The sequence below is a fragment of the Lissotriton vulgaris genome, chromosome 4_1, assembly GCF_964263255.1.
Source record: "Lissotriton vulgaris chromosome 4_1, aLisVul1.2, whole genome shotgun sequence".
NCBI lineage: Eukaryota > Metazoa > Chordata > Amphibia > Caudata > Salamandridae > Lissotriton > Lissotriton vulgaris.
The window spans coordinates 2,082,232,889-2,082,251,139 of NC_141691.1; the positions used below are offsets into that span (position 1 = coordinate 2,082,232,889).

The window sequence follows — 18,251 nt, forward strand, 5'->3', positions numbered from 1 at the left end:
AGTGAACGCAACTTGCGATACTGCCAATTTGATTTATGGGATAAAATGCCCATGTGGAAAAATGTACATCGGGAAAACCGAACGACGTATCAAAGTCCGTCTCACGGAACATAAGTCAAACATCCGACTGAGAAACTCTAAATCAGCACTATCGGCTCATTTTGTTGAGAAATCCCACAATGTCTCTCAAATAAAGTTCATTGTTCTTGAGACTGTATCCAAACAAGAAGGGAGAGACAATAACAAATTTCTCCTAAGAAGAGAAAATTATTGGATTCAGAAATTATCAATCCAGAATCCTATTGGGTTGAATGAAAGAATAGAATTTGCATGCTACCTGTGAAGTATTTGCTCTGTATATCGACTTGGTTGTTAATGTGTATGTTCCTTATACTATTGACACATCATACCTCACTTCACAACACATTTGGATTTTACATTTTGATTTCATTGGGTTCCTATTACCAGACTAACCCCAACCCCCATTTCTGCTTTCAGAATTCGTACCGTTAATCTCATAGTGACGTTTTGTCCTATTTTTTCTACCTTTCGTGTTTACAGTTCTTTATGGCTCGATATAAAATCTAATATTCGACCCAAACCATTTTTTTCTACATAACCACTTAGACCCCCTTTTTTGCTCATTCTCCCCTCGTAGTACGACTTCCTCAGTCTGTTTACCCATTCTATCACATGTGACCAATCACGTGATTCCCGACTTTCGAATTAAACTAACGCGGGAAGCCATCGCTTTCACCGGCGTTCTACAGGAGACGATCACCGGCCGATTAAACTCCGTTCAGATTCCAAGCAGGTTAGTGTTTACAACCCCACTATTACAAGACGCGAGAATCACGGAGTACCGCACGCCCAGAGGCGCTGACGGGTCTTTGTTTATCTTTCCCTTTCTTTAGATCACGCTATAACCTCTTGACCAGCAGGCATGTAAGTGAAGTCGGGTGTAACCGTTTACCTAGTCACGCATTTGTAATCCCAGAATCTATTTTTTATATAGCACCATGTGTAAACCATTACGCAATTACCTTGGACACATAATGCTGTTATATCCTGTCTTTCGTTTGAATCGTTTTTTGGCAATTGTATACCCCACCATGTACAAACGTTACTTACCACGAGTTGTTTTTTTTAACAATCACCACGCCATTACCTTGGACATGTAATGCTGATATATTCTGCCTTTTGTTTGCATCGTTTTTCAATACATTCACACCCTAGGTCTCATATTAATTTATGTTATTATCATTACTTTCAGTGTCAATTCCCTGACGAAGGGCTTGCCATCAATGCCCGAAATGCATTGGACACATATAAATGACAGTGCCTGATTTTTACAAATGACTATCATGATCTGGAATGAACTTTGAAATGATTTATTGAACTGATTTTCTAAACATGGAAATTTGAACTAAGAAACATAATAAAATGATTAACATCACAACAGCGAATGAAAGCCGTTTTCTTGCAATAAGGAAAGACAAATAAGATGTGTGCCAACCATGGGATGCAACTAGAGCTCCTCTAGTCTCACTTTCTCAAGCACATCTACTTAAGATCATACATAAAAACGGTTAGAAGCCTATCAAACTTCTTCATATTTAGACAATGATACCAAGTCCACGGTGCAGTATTCAGGTCTTGTTTCTTAACTAAATATTTTCAACCATTTTTGTGGGAATTTCTAAATGAAAGTTCAGTGTTCCATTCAATGTTTCAAAATTTACCCCAACATCAAAACAGTTTCACCAAATTGCGTAATGCATTTGGCCGACATCCAGTGTGGCAAGTAGGGTTTGCCATTCCACTAATACTGCCATAATCCTTTCAATCTTTTCAAGACACAATCCCACTCCATATAATTCCACTACACTCAAACACAATTATCAACATAATTCAAAAGGACACCATGTCACATAATTCCACAACACACATTCACTCCACACTACACATTTCCGCACTACACAATTCCAAACCAAACCACATAATTCCTCTCCACACCATATATGTCCACTCCACTCTATATATAACATATGGGAAAAAAACATTGTCATTTACAATGCCAATTGGTATTGCACAAAATAAATTCAACTTTGCAACATACCACATAAATCCACAATATATAATATTACTCCAAACCATCCCACATAATTCCACACAAACGCAATTTAATGCACGTAATTCTACACAACACAACATAAAACACTCCACATAATGCCACTGAGTACCACATAATTATATAGCACATATTTACACTCTACTCAATGCAAAAGAAAACACTCCACATAATACCACTCAATGCCACATAAGTACACACTACATAATTACACTCTACTCAATGCAACATAAAAACACTCCACATAATACCATTCAGTGCCACATAATTACTCTTGACTCAATGCAACATGAACACACTGCACATAATACCACTCAGTACCACATAATTACACTTCACATAATTACACTCTACTCAATGCAACATAAATACACTTCTCATAATACCAATGTGCTACATAATTACACACCACATAATTACACTTTACTCAATGCAACATTAATACACTCCACAGAATACCACTCAGTGCAACATAATTACACACCTCATAATTACACTCTACTCAGTGCAACATAAATACACTCCACATAATACAACTAAGTGCCACATAATCCCCCCACATAATTACACTCTACTCAATGTACATAAATACACTCCACATAATACCACTCAGTACCATATAATTACACGTCACATTTACACTCTTCAATGAAACCTAAATACACTCCACATAATACTTCTCAGTGCCACATAATTACATGCCACAAAATTACACTCTAGTCAATGCGACATAAATACATTACACATCATACCACTCAGTACCACATAATTACATGTCACACAATTAAACTCTATTCAATGTAGCATAAATACACTCCACATAATACCATTGTGCAACATAATTTCATGCCCCAAAATGACATTCTACTCAATGCAACATATTATTATGTTTGAGCTTGTAAAGCGCACTGTTACCCAGAGGTTTCCTGGCACTGTGTAACGCTGGGGAACCCTTCCTGGCTTTCCCTGTGGGATGGTCCCTGCTGGGAGTCCCCAAGGTGGAGCCAAGCATCCCCAGCATTGGAGGGGCCGTTGTGGAGATTAGGCAAGCTGATGCCCAGAGTTGTCAAGTGGGACCCCTGAATTAGAGTAGGCACCGAAGCGAGAATTATCGAGTCCGCTGACCAAAGTCCACGACCCTGCCGCGTCGGGAATTGAACCCTGGTCCCGGCCGACTTCTGCTCCCGGGTCTGCCGCCTCTAACCAGTGAGCCACACCACTCCACAACTTCTGCTCCCAGGTCTGCCGCCTCTAACCAGTGAGCCACACCACTCCATAAATACACTACACAGAATACCACTCAGTGCAACATAGTTACACGCCACATAATTACACTCTACTCAATGCAACATAAATACACTCCTCATACCACTCAGTACCACATAATTACACACAACATAATTACACTCTACTCAATGCAACATAAATACACTCAACATAATACCACTCAGTGCCACATAATTACACTCTTCTCAATGCAACATAAATACATAAGCATGGCCTGCATAACTGAGTCGGAATGGTCTCAACATATAACGGACACATTCTCAATCAACAACTTGAGCACAGCCACAAACCTGATTATCGAAGCAACAGAAAACCCAGAGCATAAAAACACCGCCCGAGCTCACCAAGGGAACTGTGCAAAGCCCCACGGAGCAATGGCACTACGCCTCGAAGTTGACGAACAAAGCATCTCAAAAATAATCGGAAAAAGTAGACAAGACAGCGCCCCCGGACCAAACGGTGTTCAGCAAGCCATCTACAAGGAGGACCCATAGTACTGGGCTAGCAAATTTAACTTACTGTTTCGAACGGTAACCAATACAGGTGGCATCCCCGAGAGTTGGAGGGGGGCGATCATAACTCCAATCTATAAAGGAGGAGACCGCAAGGACCCGAACAACTACCGTCTGATCGCCCTCCTTGACGCTGAATCAAAATACTATGCGTCATTGATATTAGCAGACTTGGCCGAATGGTCTGAAACGAACAGTAAAATACCACTGAACCAGACTGGATTTCGCTGAGGCATGGGAACAATGATGAACGCTATGGCCTTATGCCTGATCGCCGCGAAAAGTCTACAGAACTCTCAGGAGCTTTGCACCTGTTTTGTGGACTTCAAGGTGGCATTTGACCATGTCAGCAAGCAAATGCTATGGGCAAAACTAAAACATCAGGGCCTACCGGACTCAATTCTCTTGCCCATTATCAACCTCTATACCGGAACGTGGATGCAGGTAAAAATCGACAATGGGCGCCACCTGACCAGGAAGATCTATACCACCGATGGACTTGGCTCCACATCTGTTTAATTTATTTATTAATGATCTGACAGAAAGCTTGGAAAAGGTTAACGCGCATCCCCCCAGGCTAGGTACCCTTCGTGTAATGCACTTATCATACGCGGACAATGTGGTACATGTGGTACTGTTGAGCCAGACAAGAATAGGCCTTCAACGCCTGCTACACGACCTGTCCAGCTACACAAAAAGGAACCTGTTGACAATAAACATCAGGAAAACAAAGACATTGCTCTTAACACGATGTCGCAAAAATCAACCAACCTTCCGAATAAACAATGATCAGCTGGAAGCCGTAAACAGCTACAAATACCTGGGGGTACACCTAGATAAGCGCCTACATTTCCTAGAGCACTTCAAAGTCATAGAGAAAAAGGGGGCCACCCTACTGCACGCCTTCGCCAGACTGGCAGTCGAGCTAAAGGGTCCTCTTGTCTCCCCTTTGCTAACCGCAATGAAAGCAAAGCTATTGCCCACAATAGCATACGGGAGTGTTTTGCACCACGGGCAAAGGGCCACCCTCCTGGACAGAATACAAACTAAAGTCTACAAACGGGTTTTCTTGTTATCAAATAGTTCTTCTCCAGCGCAAGCTAGACTCGAATACGGACTCCAATCACAAGTTTTACTGAAAAGTACCTAAATCTTTCATTAGAGGTAACTGAGCTAGGAACATCGTGGGAAACAAAACTGCCAGTTTCTTCGTTTAACCAGATGGTTAAAAGGATTGCTAAGAGACACTCGTTCTTCAACGACAAAATAACTTTTAGTACCCGAACCCACGCTTGGATGACTATTAAATCGTACACAAGGTCTGCCCCAGCACCCTACCTAGACATCGCATTCTCGTTGTCTGTCAAAAGTAAATTCCTCCATCTACGGCTGGGCACTCTGCCCACAAGACTGGACCAACCTAAATGGAGACCACAAGAAACAACGGAATGCGACCTTTGTGGAGCAGTTAAACAAGACATTATACACATAGTTTGCATCTGCCCAGCCATGTATCAAGGTTGGCGGCACTGGCTCAAAGACAAACTTAACAAGCAAGGAGTCCGCACCTGCCGATCCGCAATAGTCCAGTTCCTATGTTCATCGGATCCCCAACTGATCTGCAGGTCAATAAAATTCCTGGACGAGGCCCGCTGCCATAGGCCGGATCCCCATCGAGACCTAAGACCACTGTTTGAAAGACAAATTTGTGCTCTTGAAAAGTTTACTGAAACCGGTGATAGACTTTTTGTTACATAGTTTTCATACTTTTCCTTTTAAATTTCTTTCCCTTCCCCTTTCTCCTATTTATTATTCCCTCATTACAGCCCTAAAAGTCTTGTTTTAGATATTGCAGAATGTTACATATTGTAATGGTTTTAATTAACCGAACAATAAAGAATTTACTTACTCACTCTTCTCAATGCAACATAAATAAATTGCACATAAACACACTCTATGCCACATACCACAAATCAATATAAATGCACTCTGTTGGAACTGGGGTAGCCTGGCCTAGGGCAAGACGGACATTTCAGAGGCACAGTGTAAAGGTTGCAGACCACCCAACAGTAAAACCACGCAATAGCACACAAAAAGAAAACGCTACACCAAAATGTGGAAAAATAAGTACTGCTTTATAAAAATAATCTTTCTGTTCTTCGGTTTCAAATTATACAGTGTAAGACATTTCAGTTCTTCAAGAATCAACAATTATACCTTTTAAATTACTAAGCAAATTATCAATTAGCTTCTCCAGTACATTACATTTAGTTGTCTTCAAATCAGTAGTTCCACTTCTAGAGATGTTAACCTGTTTCAGTAAAACATTGAATCAGACACCAATACTAATATCCCACATTCAATCTGTGAAAACTCCTGGAATGTGCAATTGGACTTCAGTATTAATTAACTTCAGCTTCCATCAGGTGCCCTTAATCCTCCTCCCACAGTTCCTCTCACCCTCCTAACAACTAAGCAGGCACAGTGAGGATTCAAACCCACAAGAATTCCATCTGGGCAATAGCAATCTCTAAGGAACTGTTATTCTTTTTCCCTTCAGCAGGCCCCACCACCTCTACACAACTGAGGGCAATGGGCAGAGTCAAAACTACCCCCACGCTCTCCTTACTGTAGCGTGGAGACGGTGTTCTCCCAGTCTCCACGCGTCGCTGCTGTTCTGGGGCTCCTCAACAGGCCGATGTGACGATTTCTTGACTCCACGCCCAGCGCGCTTTTGACTCGGCGCTGGCGTGGGGAAACGTTAATTCCTAAACAATTCCCGGTCCAGGGACGTCTCCGCTGTTGGCGCCCAGCCCCCGTTCACACCCCCTACAGACGAGGCTGGGCTGCGCAGGTTTCACTCATGCCGACTCCGCCTCACCAAGCCCGGCGGCTCCACTGGGCCTGCGCGTCGAGAGAGTGTCTCTCCGCCGGAGATCGCGCTGTGCAGGGGACGCCTCTCCTTGTCTCCGCCCACCCGGAAGCAGTCCGGGGACTCCGCTGATCCGCTCCTCACCTCAGGATTCACTCCGTCACGGCGCCGCTCATCTCGCGCCAGCAATGGGGCAGAACGACCTGAAAACTCGCCGTCTCCGCTCCCTCAGCACGCACACGCCGGCCCCCGAGCAGAGCGACTCCTCGTTCCACTTCCTCCACTGCCTCAGGTATGAAGAGGGGCTCGGTGGGGGTGTAGCGCCAAGGGGGTGCTCAGAAGTCGGTCAGCTACCGATTAACAAACTAAGCAAAAGGGGGGGGGCATCAGGATTAGCCCCACTTCGCTTGGGACCCTTGCTGAGACAGTCTCTTTGGGATCCTTATGCTGAAACAGTCTCTTTGGGATCCTTATGCTGGGCAGAGGACTACACTCTTCCGTGCTGCAGTCTCCTTCTCCTGGTCACTTCCCTACTCTTCCAGTCAAGGGGTTAGCCAGGCGCCCAGGGTCTCCAGTAACCCACAACAGCGGGGTCAGGACAGATAACCCAGACGGGGGTAGGGGGGTGGATCAATAAGGTAGCTTCCCAGTCCAGGAGGTCAACCCTTTGTCTAGCCTCTTCCCACTCTTAGCTACAGCCTGTCCTCCAGCTGACTCACTCTGGCAAGACAAAATGGCTGCCCCGCATTCCGCCTTATATAGGCTGACCCTCAGTGGTCCAGAATGGACCAGAAGGTTCTAGAACGCCCTATGCTAGGCTATGGCCAAATTCTGAGTGTGACAGTTAGGGCAGTTGGTAGCCACCATTTTGTGTGGTTCCAACTTTTCCTGTCAGAACAGGCCTCTGGGCCTGAGGTGAAAAATTATGAGGGGGAAAAGAACACCTATCCCCTGGGCCAACACCTAGAAAAAGTCAGTGGACAAAAATTATCAAGGGTATGAGGGGCAAAAAGGGGACAAAATAAATAATAATTAGGAGGGACTACGTCAAAAAGCCAGACAGGTCTAACACACTCCATGTCATGACACAAATTTACTAAGCATAATTTCACTCAACACCACAATTCCAGGCCACAGAATTCAACTCCATACCTTTCCAAAACACATCACATAATTACACACCAAACAATATAATTCAACTCCACAACTCCACAAACCACAACGTACCTCCAATCCACGCCATATAGTGGCACCAAACATCACTCACCACCACCATTTTGCATCAGCCCCCTACCTAAGCATCCCCTAAACATCGCCTAAGCATCACGTCAGTCTTCCCTCGGAATCTGGCATCTGTTGATTCTCCCACACTGTCCGTTCGCTGCTCGCGTTCTAATTTAAAGTACTGTTTTTCAACCTCCACTCCCATGTTGTTTATGTCCTGCTCCCCAATAACAAACAAAAATTATAACAAAGAAGCATGAGAACAGGTAGGAAGAAGTTGCCAGCAGTGCAAGTACAAAAAAACTAGGACAGATTATTTATGTTAATTCTTATTTTTTTATCAGGTTGTTCAGTTGTATATAATGCCTTCTTGGTTTGTATAAAGGTAACAAAAATACTTAGCACTTTTTATTATAACTTTTACCTTTCCACATGATGCACAGCAGCCACAATGCTCTACAACATAGCCAAACGTTTTGGCTAAACACATAGGGCCCCAAAAGCGAGACCTATTGGCTATGCCAATGCTTGTTATTTCTCTTTTGGTTCTTCAAGCCTTCCTGCAGTGGCAGGCATAGGACATTAGCAGGCAAAGCAGCTGAGAATCTGGAGCGAAGCCAGTAAGAGTATGCTAAGCAGGCCATGAAGCAATGTGGGTGCTGGTGTCAGGTTCGCTAGGTCACATTCGGCGTGCATAGTCAGTCAGGGCTGACTGGAATCCTCAGCCCTCACAAAGTTCGCAACAGTCCATGCTGCCTTGGGGCCAATAGTGAAGAGCTGCGCCGACTGCGCAGAAGGGCTCAGGGAGTGGCTTGGGAGAGGCAACGATCTCGGTTAGGAGCTTGCATTGAAGTAGCTGCATTGAAGTAGCTGCATTGCCAAAGACAGACAATCACCCAGCAGGCAGCCACACAGCAATGTCAACTGCAATTCCAATCACAGATAAATGAGCCTACATGATACTTACAGTCAAAGTCAAAAATTGCTGACTGTGCCTCTGGGGCGAGAGTCGGATTAAGGCTGGGAAGCGCTGAGAGTTACACATTTCACTAGCGGTGAATAGATCCGGACACACTTTATATGGACATAAGTCAAATTTTACCTACAGAAACTATCGCACCTCTCATCAGTCATCTTGCGTCTAGGGCTTGAAAACTCCACAAGCACAGTTTAGATTAACATTAACACTTGTAAAGACATGTAGGTCCTCATCAGGAAAGCTGCCACAAATGATCCCTTGTTTTCTCCCTAATCTTCTCCCGGTTCAGAAAAACCTTTACCCGTACTGGTGTGTTGGGGTGTCGTTAGCTCGATCCCATCCTCTGCCGCCAGTGTAGAATCATTAAATAAATGGTCAGGAGGACAATGTGCTTGCAAAGAAGTTTATTGGTAACACCTCAGCCACAGCACAGGCTCAGCTCAGGCACAGCTCAGGCACAGCTCATAACTGAGAGGGACACTCTCTCAACAGTTGGAATGTCATGTCGGAACATTCTATTGTTTCAAGGAAGAGGCGGGGCACAGGCAAAGGGTGGAGCCACTATGGAGGAGACCACACTGGGCCATGCTTACATTTTCCAAAGAGCTGGATAACCAGGCAACGCAGGTGCACTCCTTGCAGCCTCCACGTTGACCGTCATAGTTTCCAACTCCTGTGGCAGGAATCGAGTAGCTGGTGGGAGAATGGTTGAAGGATGATGAATAACTGGAGCGCAGGAGTTCAGAGAAATTGAGAAGACCCTTTAGAAGTTTTACTGTCATGGCTATTATCTCGATAAGCTTTTGTAAAGAGATGACCGTCTTAGCTCATATATTGGTCTTCTAAATCACATGCACTGACCTAAATTGTGAAGGCTTGCCCATGAAACTAATGCCTAAATTGCACTTCTCAAATAAGGCGAATGACTGACTGGAAGAGTCCAAAAGACCCTTTCTGTATGCCTCTGTATATGCATGTGAAAATCAGGGCGAGCTAAGGGTGGGCTTATGACAGCAATCTCGGTAAAACATAATTTAAGAACTGTTAATACAGTGGTGGAAACACCTTGGTACCAATTACTTACCATTAAGAATCTTTTTATAGAAACTGTTCTTCTTATTAATTGGTACTATAACATATTTGATCCTAATGAAACGGAAATTATTGATAATTTACAGGAAGAGATTGCCAATGTGAGAAATAGAGTCTTCCCTCTCCTTATTATATGGTTAGGTGATTTTAATTGTGAATTGTGTAAGTTTAGTGGGTCAAGAGCATGTGGCATGATGGATTTAAATGACCATCCTATGGCCCATTTCTCTCACACAAAACAAGGGGAGGCTATAAACAGTATTATAATAAATAATAATTTATCCATTCTCGATATGATTAGTTTTTCGGGTAATGTGAATATACCCACCTTCCAGGGTACGAGGGGCAGAACAAGCACAATTGTTTTTGCAATTGTATCTATGGAATTTTTTAACTATTTGAAAGATTTTAAAATTGAGGCAAATCCAGCTAGCGACCACAACCCCCTAATTCTGAGTTTTTCCATTGTTTCTGAGTTAAAACTGCACCAGGAACAACCCATAGTATATACTCAGAACCAGGGTGTCACTGTTAAGTGGAATAAAGTAGCTGTGAGGCAACTGGAGATGGATATTTTCAAGGAAAATGTGGCCCAGATAGATACCTGCCTATCACTCAATCCTGACCCAGTCCATATAATTACGAGTTTCGAGAAGCTAATGGAAAATGTAGCTACCAATCTACTTGTAAAGGTAGGGGGGAAGAATCATGACTAGGGGCCCAAATGGTTCAACGCTGAATGCTCTGCAGCACAAACTACCCTAACTAAAGCACTGCGCCAAAACCCAAGAGATAGATGTTGCATTCATAAAAGTACTTATTTATGTAAGTAGATCCAGTAGACGTTGGTATTCTTAAGTAGGTATTTATTGGTTAAAATTGGTAAAAAGGAAGGTAAGAAGGAGGCCCCACCGGGAGCAGCATCCAGCTGCTCAGCCCACTCAATCAAACTGACTACACATTCAAACCATGCACACAGGAACATTCCAATGACATCACACACACAGGCTGAGCAGCAGGGAAAGAGATGATCAGGATATAACACATCTCCCTCTTTTAAAACAATGAAAACAAAAAAAAGAAGGTGAAACTAAATACAGTATGTCCTGATGATGACAAAATCAGGATTTCAAATAAGTAGTCAACATAAGAAAATGAATGACTGTAAATAATATCATGAAATAGCAATATATCATAACATAACAATTGTTGCATAAAAGATGAAGAAAGGACTAATATCTTTTCGCACAAAACCAGAGAGGAATCACATAACAACCAACCATCCCCCATCTCAAACAAAAACCCAAAATATCACCAAACATGGCAGTTGGCCAGACTGTCACGAAAAGCAATAATAAGGGAATCAAACTAGACAAAATGGCGTCACAATAGAATAACAAATTTAGGACGTAGGAGTTACCACGCTATCCAAAACACACTTAAATAAGGTATAAAGAACAAAGCGCATAACACCTAGTGCATGGGGTACATGGCTACCTAACGATTCTCTATAACTGAACACCTCTAACTGAATAGAGCACTTGCGTGGTTCAGGAAAATAAAACATGAATAAACAGAACTGAGGACTCAACCTCATATAATTTGATCTCAAACAAATGGAGCACCTCAAACCATGAGCACTTATGTGGCTCCGCAACAAATCCAAAAATACACACTAGCATTGAACTCCTCAAAGTTCAACAAAGTACACACTAGCATTGAACTCCTCAAAGTTCAAGAAAATACACACTAGCATTGAACTCCTCAAAGTTCAAGAAAATACACACCAACATTGAACTCCTCGAAGTTCAGCAATAAATGCAGACTCTGCATGACTAATCGCAGTAAAGTGTGAACTCCTCTATTTAAAATAGAGCACTATTAAATAAGTGGTTCATCAAAAATCAGCATCAATGAATATCAACAACTTAATGAACACCTCAAATTAATTGAGCACAAATGTGGTTCATTTACATAAATAAATTCAAACATTGCCACAACTCAGCATAGCAAAACCTGACCATTAAAATCGACCTTTAAAGCAAACAGTATAAATAAATTATTTCATCAATTTCAGCACATAACAGTTCCATGTAGTAAAAGTAAATAAGTAAATCACTCAGAACACAAATAAACCAATTCATCAATTTCAGCACATAACAGTTCCATAAATCACTCAGAACACAACATGTACATCAATATATATATAAATAGCGACTGATGGAAAATAAGAAACTAAAATAATAAAAGTAGCCACCGTTGTCCTGCTAGACGTTGTGAATTGTGAAACCTGAATAAATAAACAGTACCTTGTCTCTTGAAATATAAACGAAAACATCCCAGAGACTTGCAGGGTTTAAAAATAACATAGCGTGCCAGTCGCTGTGACACGATGATGAACACGATGGAAGACACCCAGAAAGGAAAAGCTTTATGTCAAAAACGCTGTAAGAATGAAAACGCTCGATCCAGGACGACATCAGCGCATTAAGTGTCTTTCACATCGGAAAACGCCTGATAAATGACGAGAGCACGCAGCAAACATCACGCTGTCACGTCTTCGCCCGATGGCTCACTGCGAAAATATGCTTGAACAGAGGCGGTGACTCATAGGCTGACATCACGGAAGTAGAACGCTGACCTATAGGCTGACATCACGGAAGTAGAACGCGAGGAGAGCTCACTTCGCCAACTCCTCGAAACACTGAGAAGACGTCATCACACAGCCTGAAGCAGGGGAAAGGCAAGGATCGCTGCAGACCAACTGACAACTCAACCGTCATCCCCAAACTGGACGGTAAGTGTCAGAGATTAAAATGAAAAGCGAAGTAAGTTCAATGAATGTTGCAGCTCCGTTTAGTTGAGCGCGCTGGCACCAATTACCACCTAAACACTGCTCCAATTAACTTCTCAATTTAATGAAAACGGAAGCCTCAGAGTGGAAAAAGGTCGCAGCCTGTACACCATACTTGCAGGCAATGAATTGATATATTTAAGTTTTCCACTGTTTAACTCTGACACCAGTCATAGCTTGAACTTTTGACGCTCTTGTTAATAAATCTGCCAATTTAAAATTCAATAAGCTCCACAAAGTCCAACGCTTGAAACATACCTTTATAGATGTTTCTTGTAGGCTGTCAGATGTGACATGACACCGGTGGGGCATCAAAAGCGTTGCTTGTCTTCTTTTAAAAGCTTTACTTCTCCTCACTGTAGTTCCATGTTTCAAATTTAATTTCTGCACACGTAGTTCTTTCTCGCTCGTCGCCATTGTTGCATTCATAAAAGTACTTATTTATGTAAGTAGATCCAGTAGACGTTGGTATTCTTAAGTAGGTATTTATTGGTTAAAATTGGTAAAAAGGAAGGTAAGAAGGAGGCCCCACCGGGAGCAGCATCCAGCTGCTCAGCCCACTCAATCAAACTGACTACACATTCAAACCATGCACACAGGAACATTCCAATGACATCACACACACAGGCTGAGCAGCAGGGAAAGAGATGATCAGGATATAACAATAGAAACATGGTTATACTGGCTAGGAAACAATATAAGCAGGCAATTAAAAAAAGGAAAGATGAACTGAAGACTAAAGCATGGGAAGACCTGGACAAAGCAGTTGATTTAAGGGATAACAGACTCTTTTGGGAAGTAATAAATAGGCCCTTTTTAAAATCAGGGGAAGAAAATACTATTCGAGTTCATTTACCAGAGGAAACCTGGGTAACTCATTACAATAAAATCTTTAATCCCAAAGAGATATTACAGATTGCTACCTCGGAAGAGGATGATTCCTGTTATATTAATATTGAATCAGCTAAGAAGCTTAGTGAATCACTAATGCTCTCAGAAGTAGAGCTAGCTTTGACTAAGGGGGCGCCTTCAAAGGCCCCAGGCCCTGATTCAGTACCTTTAGATCTTTTTAAACATAACCGAGAGGTTTGGTCTCCTCTACTTATGATTGTTTTTAAGGCATTAATACTTGGGCCTATTCCGACCTCTTGGAAAGAGGCCGTTTTGGTTCCAATTTTTAAAAAGGGTGACAAGTATGATCCACGATGTTATAGGCCAATATCACTAATAGACTCAACATGTAAGCTAATGGGTAGGGTGATATTGGCACGGCTGGAAACATGGGCTGAGTCATCAGGGGTTATTGTAGACTCTCAATATGGTTTTAGGAAGGGGAAAGGAACTATTGAGCAGTGCCTGAACCTGGCATTGATTATGGGCAAGTACATGGGTGCTAAGAATGGTTCTATACATTTGGCATTCATGGACTTGTCCAGTGCCTTTGACACGGTATGCAGGGACAAATTATGGTGCATGATGGACTCTATGGGTTTTGAAGAACCACTGGTCACCCTGCTCCGCAGGTTACATACCGCCACAACGGTTATGATTAGATATGGCCGTGGTGGAGAGAAATCAAAACCAATAATATCCACTGAAGGTGACCGACAAGGATGTATTTTAGCACCTTTTCAATTTTTGGTCTATACGAATGGCTTAGAGGGCTTCATATTAGAAATGACTGCTGATTTCCCAAAGATAAACGGAAAAAGAATCCCAATGTTGTCTTATGCAGATGACACTGTTTTAATGGCACTTACCCCCAACAGCATGCAGATCTCTCTGAATGCTTTTGATACATTTATGGGCAAACTAGAATTAGGTGTTAATTTTACTAAATCTTTTGCCATGACTTGCGGTCAAAAAAATGTTAAAATACGGAAGTATGTGGTGAAGAACGCTATTATTGAGAAAGTGGACAACTTCTGCTCTGCTATCTGGGTAACCTTTTTAACAAAAAATTGAATTGGGAACCTTTGTTGACAGCCCGGGTTCAGAAGGTTGCACGGTCAATTGAAGCCCTCTTCCGTTTTGCCAGTAAATTAGGCCAGCGACGTGTAGCGGAAATTACATCGTTATACAAAGCTAAGTGTGTCTCTGCCTTGACCTATGGTGCAGGGGTTTGGGGTTCACAAAACTGTGAAAAAATACAAATTGTGGAAAATAAGTTTGGAAAACGTTTATTATCTGTTCCACTGGGCACATCTAATATATTTTGCCACGGAGAAGTAGGAATTGAGTTTATAAGTGATATTATTCACGTTGCCCCTTTAAAATTATGGGCCAAAGTTTGGCGCTCTGAAGAATTGAAATTAACAAAAAGATATTATTCAAGATTGCCTTAAACTTGAATACTACACCCAAATCCCGTGGCTACGTATGTCAGAGAGACTTTTAATAAAATAGGTTTAAGTAAGATGTTTGCAAATCCTGAAATGCCTATAGTGTCAACCTAGGTTGTTTTAAGACAAATGATCATGAACTAAGTGTACGGGGAAAACCAGTTCGCCAGTTTTATTTGTCATATATTAAGAATACGCAATGGCGTTTTTATCTTACAAGATTTCGCCTTGGCACTTTACACTTTCTGTTTGCATTCCCAAAGCAGAGGGGTTGGTGGGAGAAGCTACCCTGCTGCCCCTGTAACAATAGGGTTTCGCAAAATACTCTTCACCTTCTTCTTTTTTGCACTTTGTATAAAGTTCCAAGAAACACTTTCATCAAACCATTATTAGAATCATTTGGAACGCGTTATTACAGAGAAGCGTATGACCTCTTGTTATCTTTGTCAACTGCACATATTTGTAATGCCGCTTTAAACTTTATCAGATCTGCTTTGGTGATTAGAAATAGATACTGAATCTTGATGGAAATTAGTTTTAAAAAAATTGTGTAAACATGTACTGTGATTTTATGGTGGATTAATTGCAATGTCTTTTAAAATTTTCTATGTACACTTTTATGATTTCTATATGGAATCGAAATAAAGTTATTTGACTTGACTTGACTTGCATGTGAAAACCTATGCTGTGTGTTGTATGTTGTGTGGAGATTGAGTGTCGGTAATAGGTTTTTCCACATAGCTAATGCTGGCTATTTTGAGACCTAAAGAGCGGAAGGGAAACAGTCACGAATACAAGTAGTCCAACTCGGTTTCCATGACTTACTCCATGCTTCGACCACTGACCTCTGTGACCTGTACTTAGGGCTGGTGTCTGTGATGTACGTCCAACATGAGCACCATACTTTAAGAGAAAGACTGTACTCAGTGTAAATATGCTGAAGCATTGGGCCGGAAAAACCCGGTGTGCATTTGATGGTTATTGTGTTTGATTGTGAGAAAACCAATTAGAAAGGGTGTGTCTTGCAGAATTGTAAACTACAGGAGTGCTAAATAAGCTGTCCATGCATGTGATTATTTCTCACCAGTCGTGTTTTGTTGCAGGTCGCAGTGACATCTTTCCCACTGTGCAGTGTGAAGGTTCAGCAATGACATTGTCTCTCAACAAGTGCCTCCTGGAGAGGTTCAATTACAACTTTACACAGATGCATTTTGCGGATACGAACTGCACAGCCACAACTTCTCTGCAGCTGGAGGGAAACAAACGTGTGGTCCGAATGAAAGCCATTCCACGGGCAGGATGGTGTGGAAATGAGATGGTGGTAAGAGAGGATACACATTGAGCATTTTAGGCCTTTAAGTTAGTAAAGGTGGCTGTTGTCATATAACACATTTACTTCAGTGCAGACAATACATAGGAAGTAATGCATTGTGTAGTAGTGTTCTTCAACTCTTTCCTAAATTGGAGCAGCATTGGGGTGGTCTGAAGGAGGCAGGGTTGCTGTTCCAGATCCTGAATGCATGATATAAAAGGCCGGCTGTCTTGTTTTGTCTTTTTTACACTTCTAAGTCTGCAGTCTGATGGTTTCCTAGCTGAAAGTATACCACAAATACCCAGAGATGGTGAGCTTGTCTTCAGGATAAGTGAGGATGATGGTTGTGATGGCTTTTGTGAATGATACAGCTGGTTTAGAAGATAGTGTGGTTGGCAAGGAGAGTCGATGGTGTTCCATTAGGATGGGGGTGGTGTGATCATATTTTTTCCGGCCCTGGATGAGTCTTGCTGCGATGTGTAGAATGCCTTTAAGTGGTGCCAGTGCAGATTCTGAAAAGCAATGGAGCAGGGAGTAAACACTATCCAGATGCAAGAGCTCTGTGATTCAAACAACAATTCTGATGTCACTTTCAGGGAGAGCTGGTTCCGGCCCATCCTTATTTTTTGACAGTGTGCTCCTAGAGGGTGACATTGATGTCCAGGGTGAATCCAAGTGACTTGGCATTTAGTTAAGTTGGGATTCAAAATTATCAAAGTTCATGCTATTATCATGTCATGTCATACCAGATTTTTGACAAATAAAAGAATTCTGTCTTCAGGCAGGTGCTGAACATCCACATCTGGATGATGTGCGGGCAATGTTTGAGGCTTTTGATGTCTGAATAAAATGATACTTTCAAATAGAGTTGTGTATCACGAGCTTAGTGGTACATTTTTATAGTTTCTATCCCACCAAGCTCCATGTGGGATCTAACAGCCGGTAGACACTCAGCAGATTCAAGGCTTGTGCAGGTGAGATCTAACAGTTGTTAGATACTCATTAGAGTCAGATCTACTTCATGAGCAATCAAAGTGCTACTAGACACTCGGCAGATTTACAGCTGCTAAATGGGAGATCTGGCAGCTGTTAAATACACAACAGACTCACAGCTACTTCGTGTGGGATCAAATAGCTGCTAGACACTCAGCAGATGCATGGTTGCTGAATGTGGAGTCTAACAGCTGCTAAATGTTCACTACTATAGCCTTAGAGCCCACTGCAGAGAACAATACCAGCCATTAAAGGCCTGTTCCAGCATTAAAGGCCAGAGCAGATGGCTTTTCCTCATCCTGTGGGTCTTAATTTAGAAGAACAGGTCACTTGCTTTCGGTAACACTCTTTATGGTGGATACTATTTCGAACTGCAGTTTCCTCACCTTTAAAATATCTCCAAGGTAGATATTTTGTTTCCAGAAACATACCTGTGAGCCACTAGATGGTGCCATATGGCTCCTCCTTGACTTAATATTTCCCTGAAGAGCGGGGTATGAGCACACACCCGCTGACTTTATTTCTTTGGGCCTGATTTAAAGTTTGATTGACAGGGTAATGTGATGGAAAACACTGCCTGCCAAATTGTTGGGCAGACATTACGTTGACAGAGACCCCGTTGGCTAAGTCAACAGCTAACTTCCTCAACTGAT

General features: G+C 42.2%; 1 protein-coding gene across 1 annotated transcript in view; it reads left to right on the forward strand.

Annotated features, from left to right (window-relative positions):
• The window catches only part of LOC147725080 (uromodulin-like), a 194,144-nt gene that overhangs the window by 12,063 nt on the left and 163,830 nt on the right, over nt 1-18,251 (forward strand). The window contains exon 2 of the mRNA XM_086918162.1: nt 16,397-16,614. Within this exon, the coding sequence (XP_086774288.1) occupies nt 16,441-16,614 (174 nt within the window). The 5' untranslated portion in view covers nt 16,397-16,440. The remainder of the gene's footprint in view (nt 1-16,396; nt 16,615-18,251) is intronic.